Below are 15969 nucleotides of genomic sequence, written 5' to 3' on the forward strand. Positions count from 1 at the left end.
CCAAGAAAAAATTTTGTTTTTTCCTTTCTGGGGCCTGCAAGCACCCCCCCCCCCCCCCGCCCCCCAGTCCTCTGGTTGCTGCAGCTTTTCTTTTTCAAAGGCAGAGAAAGAAACGACCCATCTTGTCTCCTGTCCAGCCCCTTGAGCCGCTCCCCTCTCCTTCACATCCTTCCTGCCGGACCCTCCCAACTCATAGAGTCGTGGAACCCGCTCTCTCTCTGCGCCTTTCCAGCCGGCTTTAAATCTCGATGCCTCCCACACACCACCGCGGCGCACGAAGCGTCATCTGCCTCCAGCTTGTTTGCTTTGCAGCCACACAAGGCTGAACAAAACGTCAAAAAGTTTTATCTGTGCGCTGCACATTTTACTTCCAGTGCTGCCAAAAAATGTGGACAGAAATCAAAATATGCAACACAATGTCTTCAGAATCCACCTGGCCTGATGAACCACACTGACATTGGAAGAAAACAAAAAAGCGGGGACCTTTCAAAATTCTTAAAATCTACCTAAATTTAGTCAGTGACATGGAGAATCAGGGGAAATCATCAAAAATTTAACTTGTGTTTGTCCTTACAGCAAAACCGTATTTTTAAATAATGCTACAGGTATATGGAAAGGTGTTTTTGTAGAGAATTATCAGGTTTTCAAGCTGCCATATCTGATCTTATCTAGCACAAAGGGGATGAAGTGATTTCGCTTAGAAAAGGAAGAATTTTTTTTAATCGTCAGAAGTATAATAATTGATTACTAACAGAATCATTAGTTACAGCCCTATTTTTGTATGACTGGTTCTGTATTAAAATATGACCTTCCCATACAAACAGTAAAGCTTCAAATAGAAGCTCTACTTTTCTCACAAGTGAAAAACACTTTTAACCACTTGAGAAATCCTGACCTGACATTTTTAAAAGTCGCTGCTGGGAACTGGGGGGAAGTAAGAGGGCCAGTTTGAGACATGGATGTAAAAAAATAAGAAGGAAAAAAGATGATAAATCAGAACGCTGCAGCTCCTGGCATGAACTGAACGTCACAGGCTGCTGAGGACAAACAATCCGAGAGCATCTTCAGGCCGGTCAGAACGCCTCAGAGTCTTGCGGATATTTTCCAGAGTTGCTGCCTCCGTCGTTTGCATTCCTGAGTCGAGGCCATGCTGGTTTGAATTAGAAACCAAGGTGAAGCAAACAGGGACTTTACAAAGTTAGTCAAAGAGGTGAAGGCAGGTCTACGCCTAGAGTTTACTCAAGGATGGGCGACACTTCATTCAACCTCATCCTCACTCCAGGTTGATGTGATCAACGGCACATCAGCAGTGTGCACACCATGACATCACTGCAGTCTGATTCCTTTGAAAGTGATTATATCTTGAATTTCAATCAACGAGAGATTTGCAAAAAAAAAAAGAAAACAACGTAATATCCAAGATGTTTTCCTAAAACTATCAGTCATCTGGTACCAACGAAGATCTTAACACCAGTTTTCAGGACAGGTAAAGGAGGGTGAAGAACTGTCTCTATATGCTTCATACAGCCAAAGAGGTATTTAGTCATTCATGCAACTTCCTCTGGAATCTCATAAAAACAACTTCAAAGCATTGGAAAGGTAACGGCACAACATTTTCAGCCCCTTGCTAGTAAGCATTACTCCATCTTTGCATCAGTAGTCCAGTCTTTTGGCATCCGAAGCCTGTCTACTACCAAGGGGTGCATTCACACCAGTCGTGTTTAGTCTGGTCTAACTGAACTCTCATTTGTTTGCCTCGAAAGTCTGGTTCGTTTGGGGAGGTGTGAATGAGCCATCAAACTCCGATGCGGACTAAAAACGCAAACTCTGGTCCACCGACAGACCTAGGTCTCAGTTCGGTTGAATTGAACTCTGGTGTGGTTAGAATGCATATGAGAATACCAAGCGCATCAGAGACCGTTCCAAAAGCAGGAAGTGGACCACAGCGCAGGGCATTCTGTAGAGCTAGTGGTAGAAATGGCTGGGTGGCTTTGCCAAGGGCAAAAGAGAAATCCTACAACCTCTAAACACTGACACCACTCCACTTTTGTTTATGTTTCATAAAGAAATGTCTTCTTCAAAGGTTTTGGTGTTGTTTCCTTCAATGGTTTTAGGTGTAGTGCCACCACAGGGGAGGGGGGAGAAACATGTTTTCAAAGGGTTTAGTTTGTTTGCAATCAAATCGAGTCAATCAAGTGTGAAAACATCTTAAGTGCAAACAGTGTTTTATCAACAGTTGTTAACAGTGTTTCATACAGTCTTATAAGAGTGAGATGAAGTCAAAGCATCCCAGCTATTGTTACAAACCAGGACACTGTAATGTATTTATCTTCATGGATTTGTGTGGTTTAACCCAACCTTAGGACCAAGGTTAATTAAAAGTTTAGAGTTCGGGAGGAGTCTCTAACAGCACAACAACCCGCTCACCTGATCCTTCTGAGCGCCCGTCGCTGCCTATCAGTGGAACTGTGATGGCTGCCGTTGCGACGCCGTCTGTGGGCATGGTGGTGTAAACTACAGGAAGCGACTGCACCACCACAGGGATGGTCTGCAGCTGGCCCACCTTGCTCGGCATGCTGACCGATGGGATTGTATGGATGACGTGGAGAATCTGCTGTCCTCCGGCTCCTTGTGTTGCTAGGATAGAACCTGGAGAGAGGACCTGGCAGGAGAACATGACGGAGTCAGAAACCGTGCTGTGTGTCTTATTATGAATAAACGGAGGAGGCAGGAGTTTGTGGTTACCATGGAGCCTATGGATTGTACCGTGGAGGGAACCGGCGTGGCTGAAAGGCCGGGCTGGGATGCGGCGCTGCTGGGCGCCGGGTTGACCGTGGAGCTCGTTGTGGAAGCAGAGCGGGGCTTGTTGAGCGACAGGTCGACGGGTTCGGTCTGGTCCTCAGCGGGACTCGAGTGAGGCGAAGACGGCTCCGCCTTGAACTCTGACTTCATCTTCAGGTCTGTGGGTTGGGAGCAGTCATCACCTACATCCGCCTGTCGGGGGGGAAAAAAGGAGGGGAAGAGCTACGTCAGTTGTTTACACATTACACATATCGCATGACACACAGTATTAAATAATAGATTACATTACTAATGTGAGACATGACAAATCAATACAATAATGACAGAAGTTTTCAAACAATCTTTTGTAGCCTTTTTACCCCAAGAAAATGTGGAATTTCCCTTACTGTAAAAGGTTTATGTCTGTCTTTGTTTTAAAACCAGAAATGGTGAGAAACTAAAGCCTAGTTCTCAAATTTCCCAAGTTTTATATGGTAGGCATATACAAAACTTAAGTTTGTTAATCAGTGTCAAGTTCTGTCTTGGTAAAAAAAAAAAGAAAAAGGCCTTTTACCTTAGAAAGTAATCTTAACAGAAAGAAGCAAGTCAAGTTTCAAGGTGCTTTATGTGATAAAAACCTAACACATTGAAAGGTCTGAAGACAACAGCAGACTAGTTCCACTGGCAGATTATTTCACTTACAGCAAGACATTTCCCCCTGTTATAAGTGAAAAATCTACCAGGATAACTTGTACTTTTTATCAATATCCAATAATTATTTTGATGAAAAGTTTCTTGTTTTATATTATTTAATTGCATAGATATTTACACTAGAGACTAGACAAAAGTACTTGGTAAGATTTTGTGTTTTTCCAGTGAAACAGAATGAGATTCAAAATAAAGGGAATTTTATTAAGGCAGACTATTTAAACTGGAAAATGGTGCAGAAATTATGCCATCAGACGAGCGATAAGCCTCCATAAACATGCATCATTTAATATTCAGGTTTTTTTTTTTCCAAGCAGTGGAAGCAGGAATGCTGGCGTTGGGGATCCAATAAGCCCTCGTTCTCTGAGCCTCCTTAGAGGAATGGAGCGTTGATTCTCCTCTCCAACCACCCAGGGCTCAGCTGCCATGCAGCCCCAAAGTACAGTGAACAATGGCTGCTGTGTGGAACGCTGGGAGAGGGGGAGGTGGATGAGAAAGTGAGACGGACAGAGACAGAAGGCTGCATGGGTATGGAGAGAGACTGGTACAGGCTGAAGGAGAGAGACAGAGAGAGAGAGAGAGAGAGAGAGAGAGAGAGAGAGAGAGAGAGAGAGAGAGGGGAGAAGTGGAAGAGGGAACAGCAGTGAGCCTCCAGTCCAGGAATTGGCCTCCATCCAGTTGAACTGAGCATAGTTTGGCTCTGGCGAGGAGGAGAGGGTGGAGGCTCCGCTACACCCTTTTATCAGGCCACGCATTCAGCTGGAAGCTGGGTTTGTAAAGGTGAACGGATTAACAAACACGTAAACATCAGCTATCCACCTGGATGTCTATGCAAATAACTGCAGTCTAATACGGAAACTATTTGTTCTGCATGTTTGGATGAATTTGTTACAGATTAACTTCTTTTAAAGGGATGAATGCGTCTTCTCTTCCAGCTCCAAAACTACATTTGTGAATAGAGATTTAAAAGTGCTAATGACCCGCTCTTTGTGTCGGATATATTATCTGTTTCCTCTGCAGATGAACTGAGCAGGAGAGAACAAAAAGGAACAGAGAAGAGGAAAGAAATAGGAGCTCACAAGGCAAGAGGAAAAGAAAAATAGAAGTGGAAAGGAAAGGAAAGGAAAGGAAAGGAAAGGAAAGGAAAGGAAAGGAAAGGAAAGGAAAGGAAAGGAAAGGAAAGGAAAGGAGTGGCAGACAGGTATATATGAAGTGAATTCCAAATCTAAAATTGTTCAAAACTTGGCAAAGGTCTCCTGAACAGAATAGAGAAAAAGAAGAAAATAAGAAAAGGATGATCATAAGCCAAAAAGAAAAGGAAAGCCATAACGCGATTATAGTGAGACGGTCAAAAGGAAGGAAGAACGGAAACAAAATCCTGAAAAGAAAATCAAGTGTGAAAGAAGTGAGCAAGGCAGGGAAGAGAGAACGAAACAACAGAAAGAAAGACAGAAAGGAAGGAAGACGGAGTGGGTGGGAAAGGCCCTGCCGTTTCCATGGAAACTGAGAGCCATCAGCTGACTCCATGTTTTCCGCTCGTTCCACCCACCACCAACTCCCTTCTCTTTCCCTCCCAGTCCGTTCACCTTTCCATCCTTCATCCCTCCATCTCACCCCCCTCTCTTCACTCTCTCTCTTTCAGGACCACACCTCTGACACCTTTCTCTCCCACACCTCCGCCTCTCCCTCCTCAGCATCCCTTGCTCTTTACACCAACCACACCCTCAGTGCCTCACCCTTTCATCCCCACGGCGGCTTTTCTTTCTACCCACTCGCTCACATACTTTTTTTTCCCCGTTTTTCCCCTCTCCTCACGGCTGCTCAGACGATTCTGAGCAGAAATCCACAAACAAAGACTCCGAAAGGATCCGTTTCTAACAAAGAGTAGAACATCTTTTCTGGACTCGAGATGACATAAAAATTAGAAAAAGAAAAAAAAAATTGTAGCTTTTAAACGGGTTAGTTCACGGGGATCATATGTGGAGATACTACAGTAACTGAGCTGGTGCAATTCAAATCATCGCCTTGAGAAAATATTTAAACAACTTAAACTTTTTCACATTTTGTTATTCAGTTCAGTTCAAAAATCCTTTTTTTATCCTAAGATGGAAAGAAAATATTATGACCAACATCATCCAAGTATCTTCAAAGAGTTCCTGCTTTGGGCGGGAGGAATGTCCTGTAGCAGTCAGTCTTGCAACAATTCTGTAGAAGCCTCTGACTGAAGACTATTTCTATGACAATATAGTTTGATTTCCAGAGACAATATTCCACATTAAGCATGATGCTGCTCCCTCCTGTGTTTTTGCTGGCAGAAGCTGGAGCGCATTACTGACAGAGGCTCTTCTTTTATTTTGCATTTCAATATTTGCCTAAATCCCATAATTGCTGTGTGTTCTTATCTCAGCGCGTCTATAAGCCATTAGGTCTGTCGCAATAAGCAATAAATCAATTAATCGCATGATAAATTTCTACCAAAAACTGCATGACAATAGTCTTCATTCTGGACCTTTGGACAATTTTGTGTACAGCAACTTCATAATTCATTTTATTTATTGTTTTGTTTATTTATTTTGGATATTTAAAATGTCTCCCAGTTCCAGTGTTAAATGTTCATTAGAATTTAAAGTTTATTGGTCTTTGAGAATGTGTTCTTGCATAACTGTCCCATCACCATTACATCACTTGTCATAAATAAATGGAATTCCACCAGACAGCCTTTGGGCTTTTAACTGCAATTAAATAAACAAATTTAACTTTTGCTAAGAACTTTTCAAAGTCAAAGAGACTCGCATCAAACTGTCTTTGTTTAAGCCACAATGAACTTCCCACATTGGGATGCTCTGAGCTGAAACCCTTGACGGAGCGTGATGTGTCGCTCCTCTTCATCTGCCTGCATTCCCCAGTTCAACAGCTCCGCCGTAAAATGGGTCACCCGGTCCTCATCTTGCAATTAATTCATGCGATCCCCAACTCTGTCTGATGCGGCCGGCAGCTGTGACTGTGGCGGCGGAGGAACGCACTCGCTCGGCGTCCGCAGGACTTTAATCATCTTGTACTTGGGGCCGCACGTTTGGTACCGGTAATGAGTGATTTACGGGCGGGCAATAAAGCTCAGCAGTCAGTTGGCCAACAGAGGACGGCTGACACATGTAAGACGTATAACTGTGTTTAATGCATGTGAACAAGGCTGAGGTATTCAGAGCTGGCAGTGGCTTTAAATGATGTTTTAACCGTGTGTGTGTGTGTGTGTGTGTGGGTGTGTGTTTGGTTTTTGTGATGTGACTGTAAGCATTTAACAGAGAGAAACTGGTCAGGTTAGAAGAGGTCAACTAACAGATGGCGAACGGTTTGTGTAGCTTACTGGTATATACATGGGATTTTTAAGTGTCATTTTAAGGTAACAAATTAATACATGATTATATAATTTTGAAGCACTTGGGTAAATGGAATTAATTAATGAACCATCTGACCACAGAATGATTCCCACAAACCAGATAAAGGCAGCTTGATTATTTATACGACTAAACTTCAGATGCTGCTGCTGTTGTGCTCTTTGTTAGACGACATGGAATCAAGATGATGGTCCAGCAGAGACACGTTCATAAATACATCCATCCATCCAAACAGGCCGGGTCAAGCATCCATCCATCCATCAATCAGTTTATCCATCTGCCCATCCGGCTGTCTCCCACTTTTCTGAAATTGTGTCTAGCAGGTAAACAAAGCCGTCCTCCTCACCAGTGAGATTCCAACAACCTACTGTTCCAGTCAGACAGGGCAGAAAAACCTCCAAACTGAGGCATTTAGGAAGAATCCTTAAGACAGATTCCTCCTTAGCGCCTCCATTTGAAGGTACACTGGTTTTTCTGGTGCTTTCATGTTTGATCATGAGGGCAGAGATGGACAGCACAACACAGACATGAAGAAGGAGAGAAAAGAAACAACAGCTGACAACATTCACACAGATGCAGCTCCATCCACTCCAACACCAACCAGCTACAACCAGTGTTTAGGTGAGAGCATTGTGCTCTCATTTCCTGCCCTGCTGGATCCACCTGTTTGCAGACTGATCCCAGTCAGTGAGCCACCAGGCCAGACTTTTTCCTGTTGCTCACCACACACCAAAACTGGAGGTTCGTTTCGGTCTGGAGTGGTTTGACAGGAAAACTCTAAGGCAGTGGGTAGGAAAAGCTTGCTGCCAACAAATGATTGTTAGACAGTTAAAGTCTGGAAGACTCTGTTTGACTTTGAACCAAGATTGGAACATTTGTTATATTTTCAACTGCTGCGGTTCGCTACACTGTCAAACAAACCAAACCCTTTGAAAAGCCTGTTCCCCTCCTCACCTGTAGTGGCGCTGCACCAAGAAGAAACCGACACAAAAATCCCTGAAAAAGACACTAAGAGCAAATTTCTTCTTTTCAGGAAATGTAAACAAAAATGGAGTGGGAGTGGTCTACATCAGAACTCCATTACACATCCACAGACTTGGACTTTCTAGGCAAACTAACTAGTTTGATGAAAGTGGAGCAAGCAGGGCTATGTGAAAATGTTTCAATAGAACAATCTACTCAAAACGCAGGAAAATGCTGAACTTTTGCTGTTCATTGAGTCATTTTTTAATTATTTAACATTTGCAAAACTATGTATAGTTAACATTCCATAAAAATTGCTGCTGAATTGTTCGAACAAGCTTGCCACACTATGACGGTGAAGAGGTCAACAGTGAGACCTCACTCATCACTCGCCACTCCACTCCGTGTTTCACACCCCAGTGACAGTTCAAGTGTCACCAGAGGGTTTTTCAAGTTATAACTCACAGCACACCCTCTTCTAAAACTGCAAAAATATTCCCATTCTCTTTCTTCCTTGTTCTGAGGTAACGTCTTACAGGAAAGACAAGTTCTGGGAGACACGTTACGTCCACATGCAGTAACAGACAGCAGAGCAGTTCCAGAGCCACAACAATCTGAGTTCAAACAGCAAACATGGAGCTTCTGCACAGCTGGAGAAGCAGGAACTCATCTTTTCACTCTGATAAAACCAAAAACAACACTGCAACAAGCGTTTCACCCGTCTCCTGCTTCGTATTCATCCCTTTCATGATTAAAATATCTTGATTCAATCATCGTGCGCGGTAAATCTTTCAGCACTTCATTAGGGGAAGAGCTGGCGCAGACGAGTCCTCTGTTTAACCAGAGGAAACAGACTGTTTCTGTTGGATCACCACTGGTAGGTATTGTTCTCCTACAGTTTATAGGCAAATATGGAAACAATAAAACTATAACCCTGGCTTTATGGATGAACATCCCACTGTAGATGTATCTAAAATAATACAATAAAATAACTGCCTTATTAAAACATTAAGCCAAAACGTGTGCCATGATTGTTGTGTTTGAGCTTAAATAGCATTTATTCGTTCCATGTTTCCAGAAACATTTTATGTCTATATATTTGCCTTCAAACTGTAGCTCAGTTTAACTAAAGCAAAAAACTTTTCAAAATTAGTTTAATTTGGTAAATAGAGGAAAACGTATACCATCATAATATAATCAGACTATTTTACGATGTATATTTCATTATTTAAATTTGTCATTGTTTGTATCAAAAATATACATACATTTCCTAAATTTGTGCTGTTAAAAGGTGAAATTATTTATTTTGTCATTTCTAGAACAATTTATTAATCTGCAATTTAATATTTTGTATTATTCTAAGTAACAGGAAACAATAAAAATAAATATATCAATGTTATTCATGTTCCTATTATTCTTATTGTTTTTAATACTCAAAATATATTTTACAAACTAAAAATGACATATTCAGAATGCTGTTAACTTTATTTTTTATAAAATATTTTATACGAAAGGAAATTTTAAGAAAGCCTCTAATTGTGCATTTTTGGTCATTTATTTGTTGAAAAAAATATATATTTATATTAAATTATTGAATAAATAAAAAAAATATTACCTTTCTGTTAATATAGTTAATTGCACTTTCTAAGGTTTAAAAATCCACATTTTACTTTTGGTTCATTTAAATTTGTGCTCCTAAACACTAGAAACAGATTTACATTTATCAAAACTAAACATATTCTCTAGAAATCTCAGATCTTAAATTACATAGGTTCTTAGCAAAACAAAAATCTGCTAAAAATATTAAAATAAGCAGTAGAAATTGGTCTTTCTGTGCAAAAATGATGCTAATATATCACATTATAAAATTTTCAGTGTGGAACATCTATATTTTCTCATCAATGTAGGTTTAATAATTTCACCTTTTCACCTTTTTTTTCTTCTGTTCTGGATTTTACAAGCAATGCAAATGAGAAAACACAAAAACATGTAGCCTGAGTAGTTTGGTGCAACAAGCCCCACATTTATTGCGAGAGATATAAACCATTTTTGCCCCAAATTGTTTGAATTTCCTCAGCAGATGACAGTTGAAACCGGCAGCTCAGTTCCCCACAGCTGTCTGCCGGGGCAATTAAAGCAGCAGGGTGTGCGTTTGTCACTGCTGCCAAGGATCAAAGGCGAGCTGAGCATTTCTCAGCCTCTCCAGTTGTTCCGCACCGAACCCTCGCATTTCAGAAAAAAAAAAAAAAAAAAAACACGTACAATACGCAAACTGCTTCCTGTCTCAATCGGGGCTGCTGCTTCTACTTCCTGGAAGCTTCGCGGCGTAGGAAAAGCGAGCTGCCAACAATGACATCATCATCACCATCATCATCCTCATCATCCTGCAGCAGCAGCAGGAGAAAAGCTGCATCCATCCAGTATATGCACTGCAAAGCCCCAACTCCCCTGAAACGTCGCTGCTCTTTCAGAGTCTGGATGTGAAATCCTCTGAATGGGGTGAAAGCTCGGAAACAAACACACACTAACTAACTCACACATGGTAAACGCTCAGCAAATAGACCCCGAAGCTCTCACACATGCACACACATGCATGCGCGCGCACACACACACACACACACACGCACACACACACACACACACACACACACACACACACAGGCCTTGGCTGTTTGCTTGTGTGTATTTGTGCTTATGAGAACCACAGATTAGATCCATTCACTGTGTTTGGCTGGCAGGTATTCACTGTGACTGTGTGTGTTGAAAAAGAGAGAGAGAAGGTGGAGGAGGAAGAGGAGGAGCGATGGGGTGGGTTTGGGGGTGGGGATGTTGGTGGGATGGGAGGATTGGGGGGGTCAGACTATACAGTCTTTTGGCAACTCCCGCCAGAGCTGTGGTTGCCATGGTGACTGGGCGAGCGGAAGCAGAGCCTCCCCCGACATATCCTATTAGGGTGAGGTAGCGAGGCCGACCAAGAGAGAGAGAGGGGAGGAAAAAAGGGGGGTAAAGAGAAGAAGAGGAGGACTTATGTGAGAAAGTTTGTGAGAGAAAGTAGAAGAAGAAGAAGAAGAAGGATGGAGGGAAAGGTGAAGGTGAGATAAAGGTGTGTCCAGAGAATTTTCTCCCAAACTTTTCTTTTGCTGCTGCAGTGACACAGCTGACGAGCTGAACGACCCTTGACCCCGTTCCTTCGCACTGATGAACACTGATTAACCTGCATGAAGCAGACATGTTGTTTAATCATCAACGCTTTCTATGCTGGTGACTCAACGTCACAATGTTTGGTTCATCAGCATATGAACTGGAAACACCTGTTATCAATTTATCATCTCTCCATCCATCCATTTGTGAATCCATCATCCATCCATCCCTCCGTCTATGAGTCATCAACAAATCCACCCGTCTCCTTCCTCTAAATATGTTTTTCTAAAATTCTAAAGCGCCAACTGACTTGGCTGCATGTAAACTTGCAGTTGAACAAAGTTTGGCATCTTTGTAGAAGTTTGGTTTATTGATTTTTTCAAGTACTAACCAATCTATATGCATGCTCTTATTTTGAAGTGGGTGAAGACTGTTCACGCAGTAGTTCCGTTTTTTCTCTGTCTTTCGTTTTACTCCTAATAACTTTATTTCAAACAAGGAACACAGAGGAATAAAATAAAACAAGGACAGCAGGGAACCAGATAAAAACATCTAATGGTCTTTCAAGAACAGATATAACTTCAATTAAAGTTAGTGTTTTAGCAGTAGGCTCAGCTAAATACTATGTTGGTGTAGTGCCTTAGCATTAGCGGAACAGATGATTATAGAGTTAGCACAATTAGCTTTTTTTCTTAGCGATGTCTACTGCGGCCTAATGCTGACCTGTGTTCAGATCTCTCCCATACAGCTACATGTTGAGCCTCACCTGAGCTAACAATGCTAGTAGGTTGATCTTATGCCAAGCTTAGTGACATATTTTACTTTATTTCCTGATAAATTTTAAAAATCAGTTTGAAATTACTTGAGAAAGTAACCTTCATATATGTGAAAAATGTCTGCTGTATAAAGTTGACAATGTGTGAAAGCAATCATTAAAACAGTTCAAAGTTCACCACAGCTGAGATGTTTTAGCTCTAATTTAGCTGCAAAATAAATATAAGCAGATAACAGTAGGTCCGCTGGGTGCATGACGGTATCTGGACGGCATTGTCTTTGAGTTAATGAATGTTGTTTTTATAACTTTATGGCATTTATAAATAAAATAATTAACCCGGTATTTGTTGTATAGTTGAATAGAGCTAATCAATCATTTTACAGCTTTTTGCCATTTCTCCGGTGAGATCAGGACCCAGAGAGGAGCGCTCAACGTCTCCTGCTGAGAAGTAAAGTGGGACGCTTATTGTTTGCATGCCTCTAACATGTGGGAAGCCACTGGTGCATGTAGCAGCTGTATGGTGGTGTTATTCGTTTTCAAGCAGTTACCCAAGGGCACAGACTTTCAGAGTAAACATATAACGGCGATAATAATGATGATTCTGATGGTTTTGAGGCATTAAGTAGGATGTTTTAGGTTCTGAACTGCAGGAGGGTCCACTTCCTGGAGACTTTATCTACGGACAGGAAAGTCCACTCCCCTGTGTTGGAGACAGCCGCAGAGGTGTGGTCAACACACACACACACACACACACACACACACACACACACACACACACACCCTCTGCTTAATGATCCCTTACGCAATACTACTCCACCCAGCCCCCACCCATCACTAACCCAAACCACACCACAAAACAAGGGGCTCCACCAGAACCCTCCCCCATTCCCCAACACTTTCAGCCTCATGTGAACAGAAATCGCTCAAAGTTTTTCCAATCAGAAATTTGCTTCCGATCCATCGGACATTTTGTCGTTTCTGGGTGTTATCCTTGTTATTGTTGTTCTTAGTGGCTAAAAGATAATAAATAGTTTGATAAGAATTCATGTAGTCAAATTCTAAGTTTGGATGCAACTATGTTCCATCTGCAGCTACAGTAGAATTACAGAGTTCATGAAAGAATAACTGGTAGTGTCAACATGACCTTGGCATTTCTTTGATTGAAATTACAGGATTTTGTGATAAAACACCATGGTCTCAGTGTCCAGATATTTGGCTAACCCTAACCCTACAACAGGTTTGTTTAGGATACCATTTACATAAAGTGGTGTGATTTTTATCATTAAACTGCATGGAATAACTGGATTTACTAATTTTTTTTATTTTTTGACATTAAAGTGGAGTGGAGAAAATATTAAAAGTAACAGTCATGACAAAAATCTGTTTTTGAGGGTTTTCAGACATCATTAATTCAAATTCTTATTATAATTATAGATTGTTCTCAAGAAAAAATTAGAGAATAAAAGTACAGGTTGGGCTAGATCTCAGTCCAAGCTTGTTTTGCACCAACATTACTAGAAGACATCGTAATCTCAAGGAGGAGCAGATTTATGGCCTTTATTTTGAACAGATCTTTGTCTATGATTAAGGGAAAACTGTCATAAATGCCGAGAACTCTAAACTTTGGTGCAGCTGATCCAGGTGTAACATTGCTTCATGTCGGTTTAGTCAAAATTATAGCGGTCAATAACTGGTAACACATAAGAAAGCAACACCAGCACAGAATAATGTCGAATTAGAAAAAAAAATTATACGTCTTTCAGACTAATACACACAAACTATCCAGAAATATTTAAATGCAAACTGTTGCAAATTTAATCCCCCTTTATTGCATTTTTTTTTAAATCAAATGGCTGCTAAAACAAATCCTTTAAAAACCCCAGCTCTGTATCAGATGGAACATGCTGAAGGCTTTGAAATACATGCAGTTTTCTCCATTTAGCAAATGTGCAGCACAAGGTCTCTATGTGTCAGCTTGAGTCTGGTTACTTAATACGTTCATGATTTTTCAGCTCAGGCTAAACGAAGACAAGCCATGACATTTACAGAAGCAGTGTAACCAAACAGGAAATGATGCGTCACTGAAGCGTTCTGTAATTTGTTTATTTTATGATGGTAGAGTCGGTTAAAGCTCATTCACCTTCAAATTTACAATTTTTTGCACAAAGCTGATAGATTTATACAAATAATTTCAAGGGGTTTGCATAAATCATCCTGCAACGGCAAGACCGAAGGACAACAACCTTAGAGATGTAATTATTGCCTCACTTCAGCCTGGAAAGGCCCATAGTCATCTCCAAACTATTTGACATCTAAGAAAACGTGTAAACATCAATCCCAACACATACACAGATCCTCTATCCCACACTCAGCATGAAAGTTCAAGGTTACATCAGCCTAATTAGACAAAGATAAGGTAGTGATAGGGTGATGGTTTGGGCTTCATCAGGGCAGCATGAGCTTCTCCAAACACTAATGTACTCTAGAATCAAACAATCATCCCGAACAAAGCAGCACATCTGCAACAGAATGTCCCAGAAAGAAAAGAGAACAGTCTTTCCATAATGCTGGAAAAAAAACTGGAAGAAGCTTCAAAAACATTAAAGTTGAGCAACTTTTTATCAATTGGAACTTTTAAAGACACTGTCTGAAACATGCACATGTTTCGACTAATGTCATTTTTATTCTGTGTCTTTGTCTCAGTATTGTCTATACCGTTTTATGATCTCAACTATGTTGCTAATGTTTGTTGTCTACTGGAAAAATGTGCTGCTTGATCTTCCAACATGTTCTTCCCTGCCTGCCAGGTCGTTAGTGTAAATAAGAATTTGTTATTAATCATTCACCTGGATAAAAAAAGGCTAAATAAAAGAAAAAAAAGACTGGTATAGTCAAAGTCCAGACTTTCTTAAATTACCAAGTTACTGACACATACACTGCCTCAACATTCAGACTGCATTTTGATTAACAAAAGTAACAGAAGCATTACTTATTACTAGGTCACTACAACCAAGTTTTCCAAAAATTATTGCGATATTTTCAACAAATAGTGACATACCAATGGAAGTATGGAAACTCACAGATTGATTAAAAAAATATAATTCATTTAGCTAAGACAGAGAGAAAAGGGAAACGTGACAGGTACTGCAAACCAAAAACGTTTGCAGCATTTTTCAACGATATTCAAGGGGAACATCTCTTTAATGATTATTGTCCAATGGGAAATTATCAAGCCCATTTTAATTTATCATGCAGTAAATGGATTTATGATATGATACATTATGGGTTGTACAACAGTAAGCCTCTCTGTTGGATTCTCCTTTAAAAACAAAGCGTCCTCATCTTGCAACATGGAAGACAAAATGGACAACAGTCTGCTCTTATCTGACTGTCCACACCCTCTCCACCTCCACCCTATCTCCTCCCTCCATCTGAAACCTATCCCCGTCTGTCTCCTATTGCTCCTTTCCACGTCCTCCAACATATTCTGCACCAATCCAGCCTCTCTCTGGACAGCGAGGCTGAGGTAATGGCTGTTGTTGCGTGCTTGTAACTGACAAACATTGCCTTATCATTAATCCTCACGCCTTGCATCATATATGCTCTGATAATAACAGGTTATGGTCCTAAAACCTATCAGCTTCAATATGCAGTTAGAAACGTTAATGTGCAGCGACTTGCCTGCGCCAGCAAAAAATGGTTCTCATGCAGGATGATGTACAGACAGTACTTATGATTATATTTAATTAGCACACATCAATAATGAGGGTGCAAGATGTTAACAGGCGAGCAGATAGAATGATAACAAGAAGGGGAAATTTTAAGTGTGTAAGAAATAAAGTGTTTCTGAGCTATCCACTTTGATTCCTGTGGGACAACTCAAATTTCGTTTAAAGGTGACCTATTATTCTTCCTTGAACAGGGAGGGGAGGTTCTAGGGGCCAAACAAAACATTGTCAGTTACATCATTTTTTTGAGCAAAATCAATCTTAGCTGATGAGATTTTAGTCTGATCAGTTCTGTCCATTCTGAGCTCCTTTCAGATCAAGCTGTTTTAGGGCCTCTTGTTACTTTAAATCCAAATAAGCTGCACCTGGCCACACCCTCCAACTCAACGTTTACACTCGCACGTGAAAATGGATGCAAACAGATGCGCAATTACAAGTTTGAAAAGGAGAAGTAGAGCCTCCTGCACAACCAAAAAGA

General features: G+C 40.9%; 1 protein-coding gene across 1 annotated transcript in view; it reads right to left on the reverse strand.

Moving 5' to 3' along the window:
• The window catches only part of klf8 (Kruppel like factor 8), a gene marked incomplete at its 5' end in the record, with an annotated part of 32670 nt that overhangs the window by 13941 nt on the left and 2760 nt on the right, over nucleotides 1-15969 (reverse strand). Inside the window, 2 exons of the mRNA XM_015058996.1 lie at nucleotides 2428-2662; nucleotides 2746-2994. Of these exons, the coding sequence (XP_014914482.1) occupies nucleotides 2428-2662; nucleotides 2746-2994 (484 nt within the window). The remainder of the gene's footprint in view (nucleotides 1-2427; nucleotides 2663-2745; nucleotides 2995-15969) is intronic.

Source organism: Poecilia latipinna, unplaced genomic scaffold (genome assembly GCF_001443285.1).
Source record: "Poecilia latipinna isolate Pla-1442-1.1 unplaced genomic scaffold, P_latipinna-1.0 Scaffold1589, whole genome shotgun sequence".
NCBI classification, from domain to species: domain Eukaryota; kingdom Metazoa; phylum Chordata; class Actinopteri; order Cyprinodontiformes; family Poeciliidae; genus Poecilia; species Poecilia latipinna.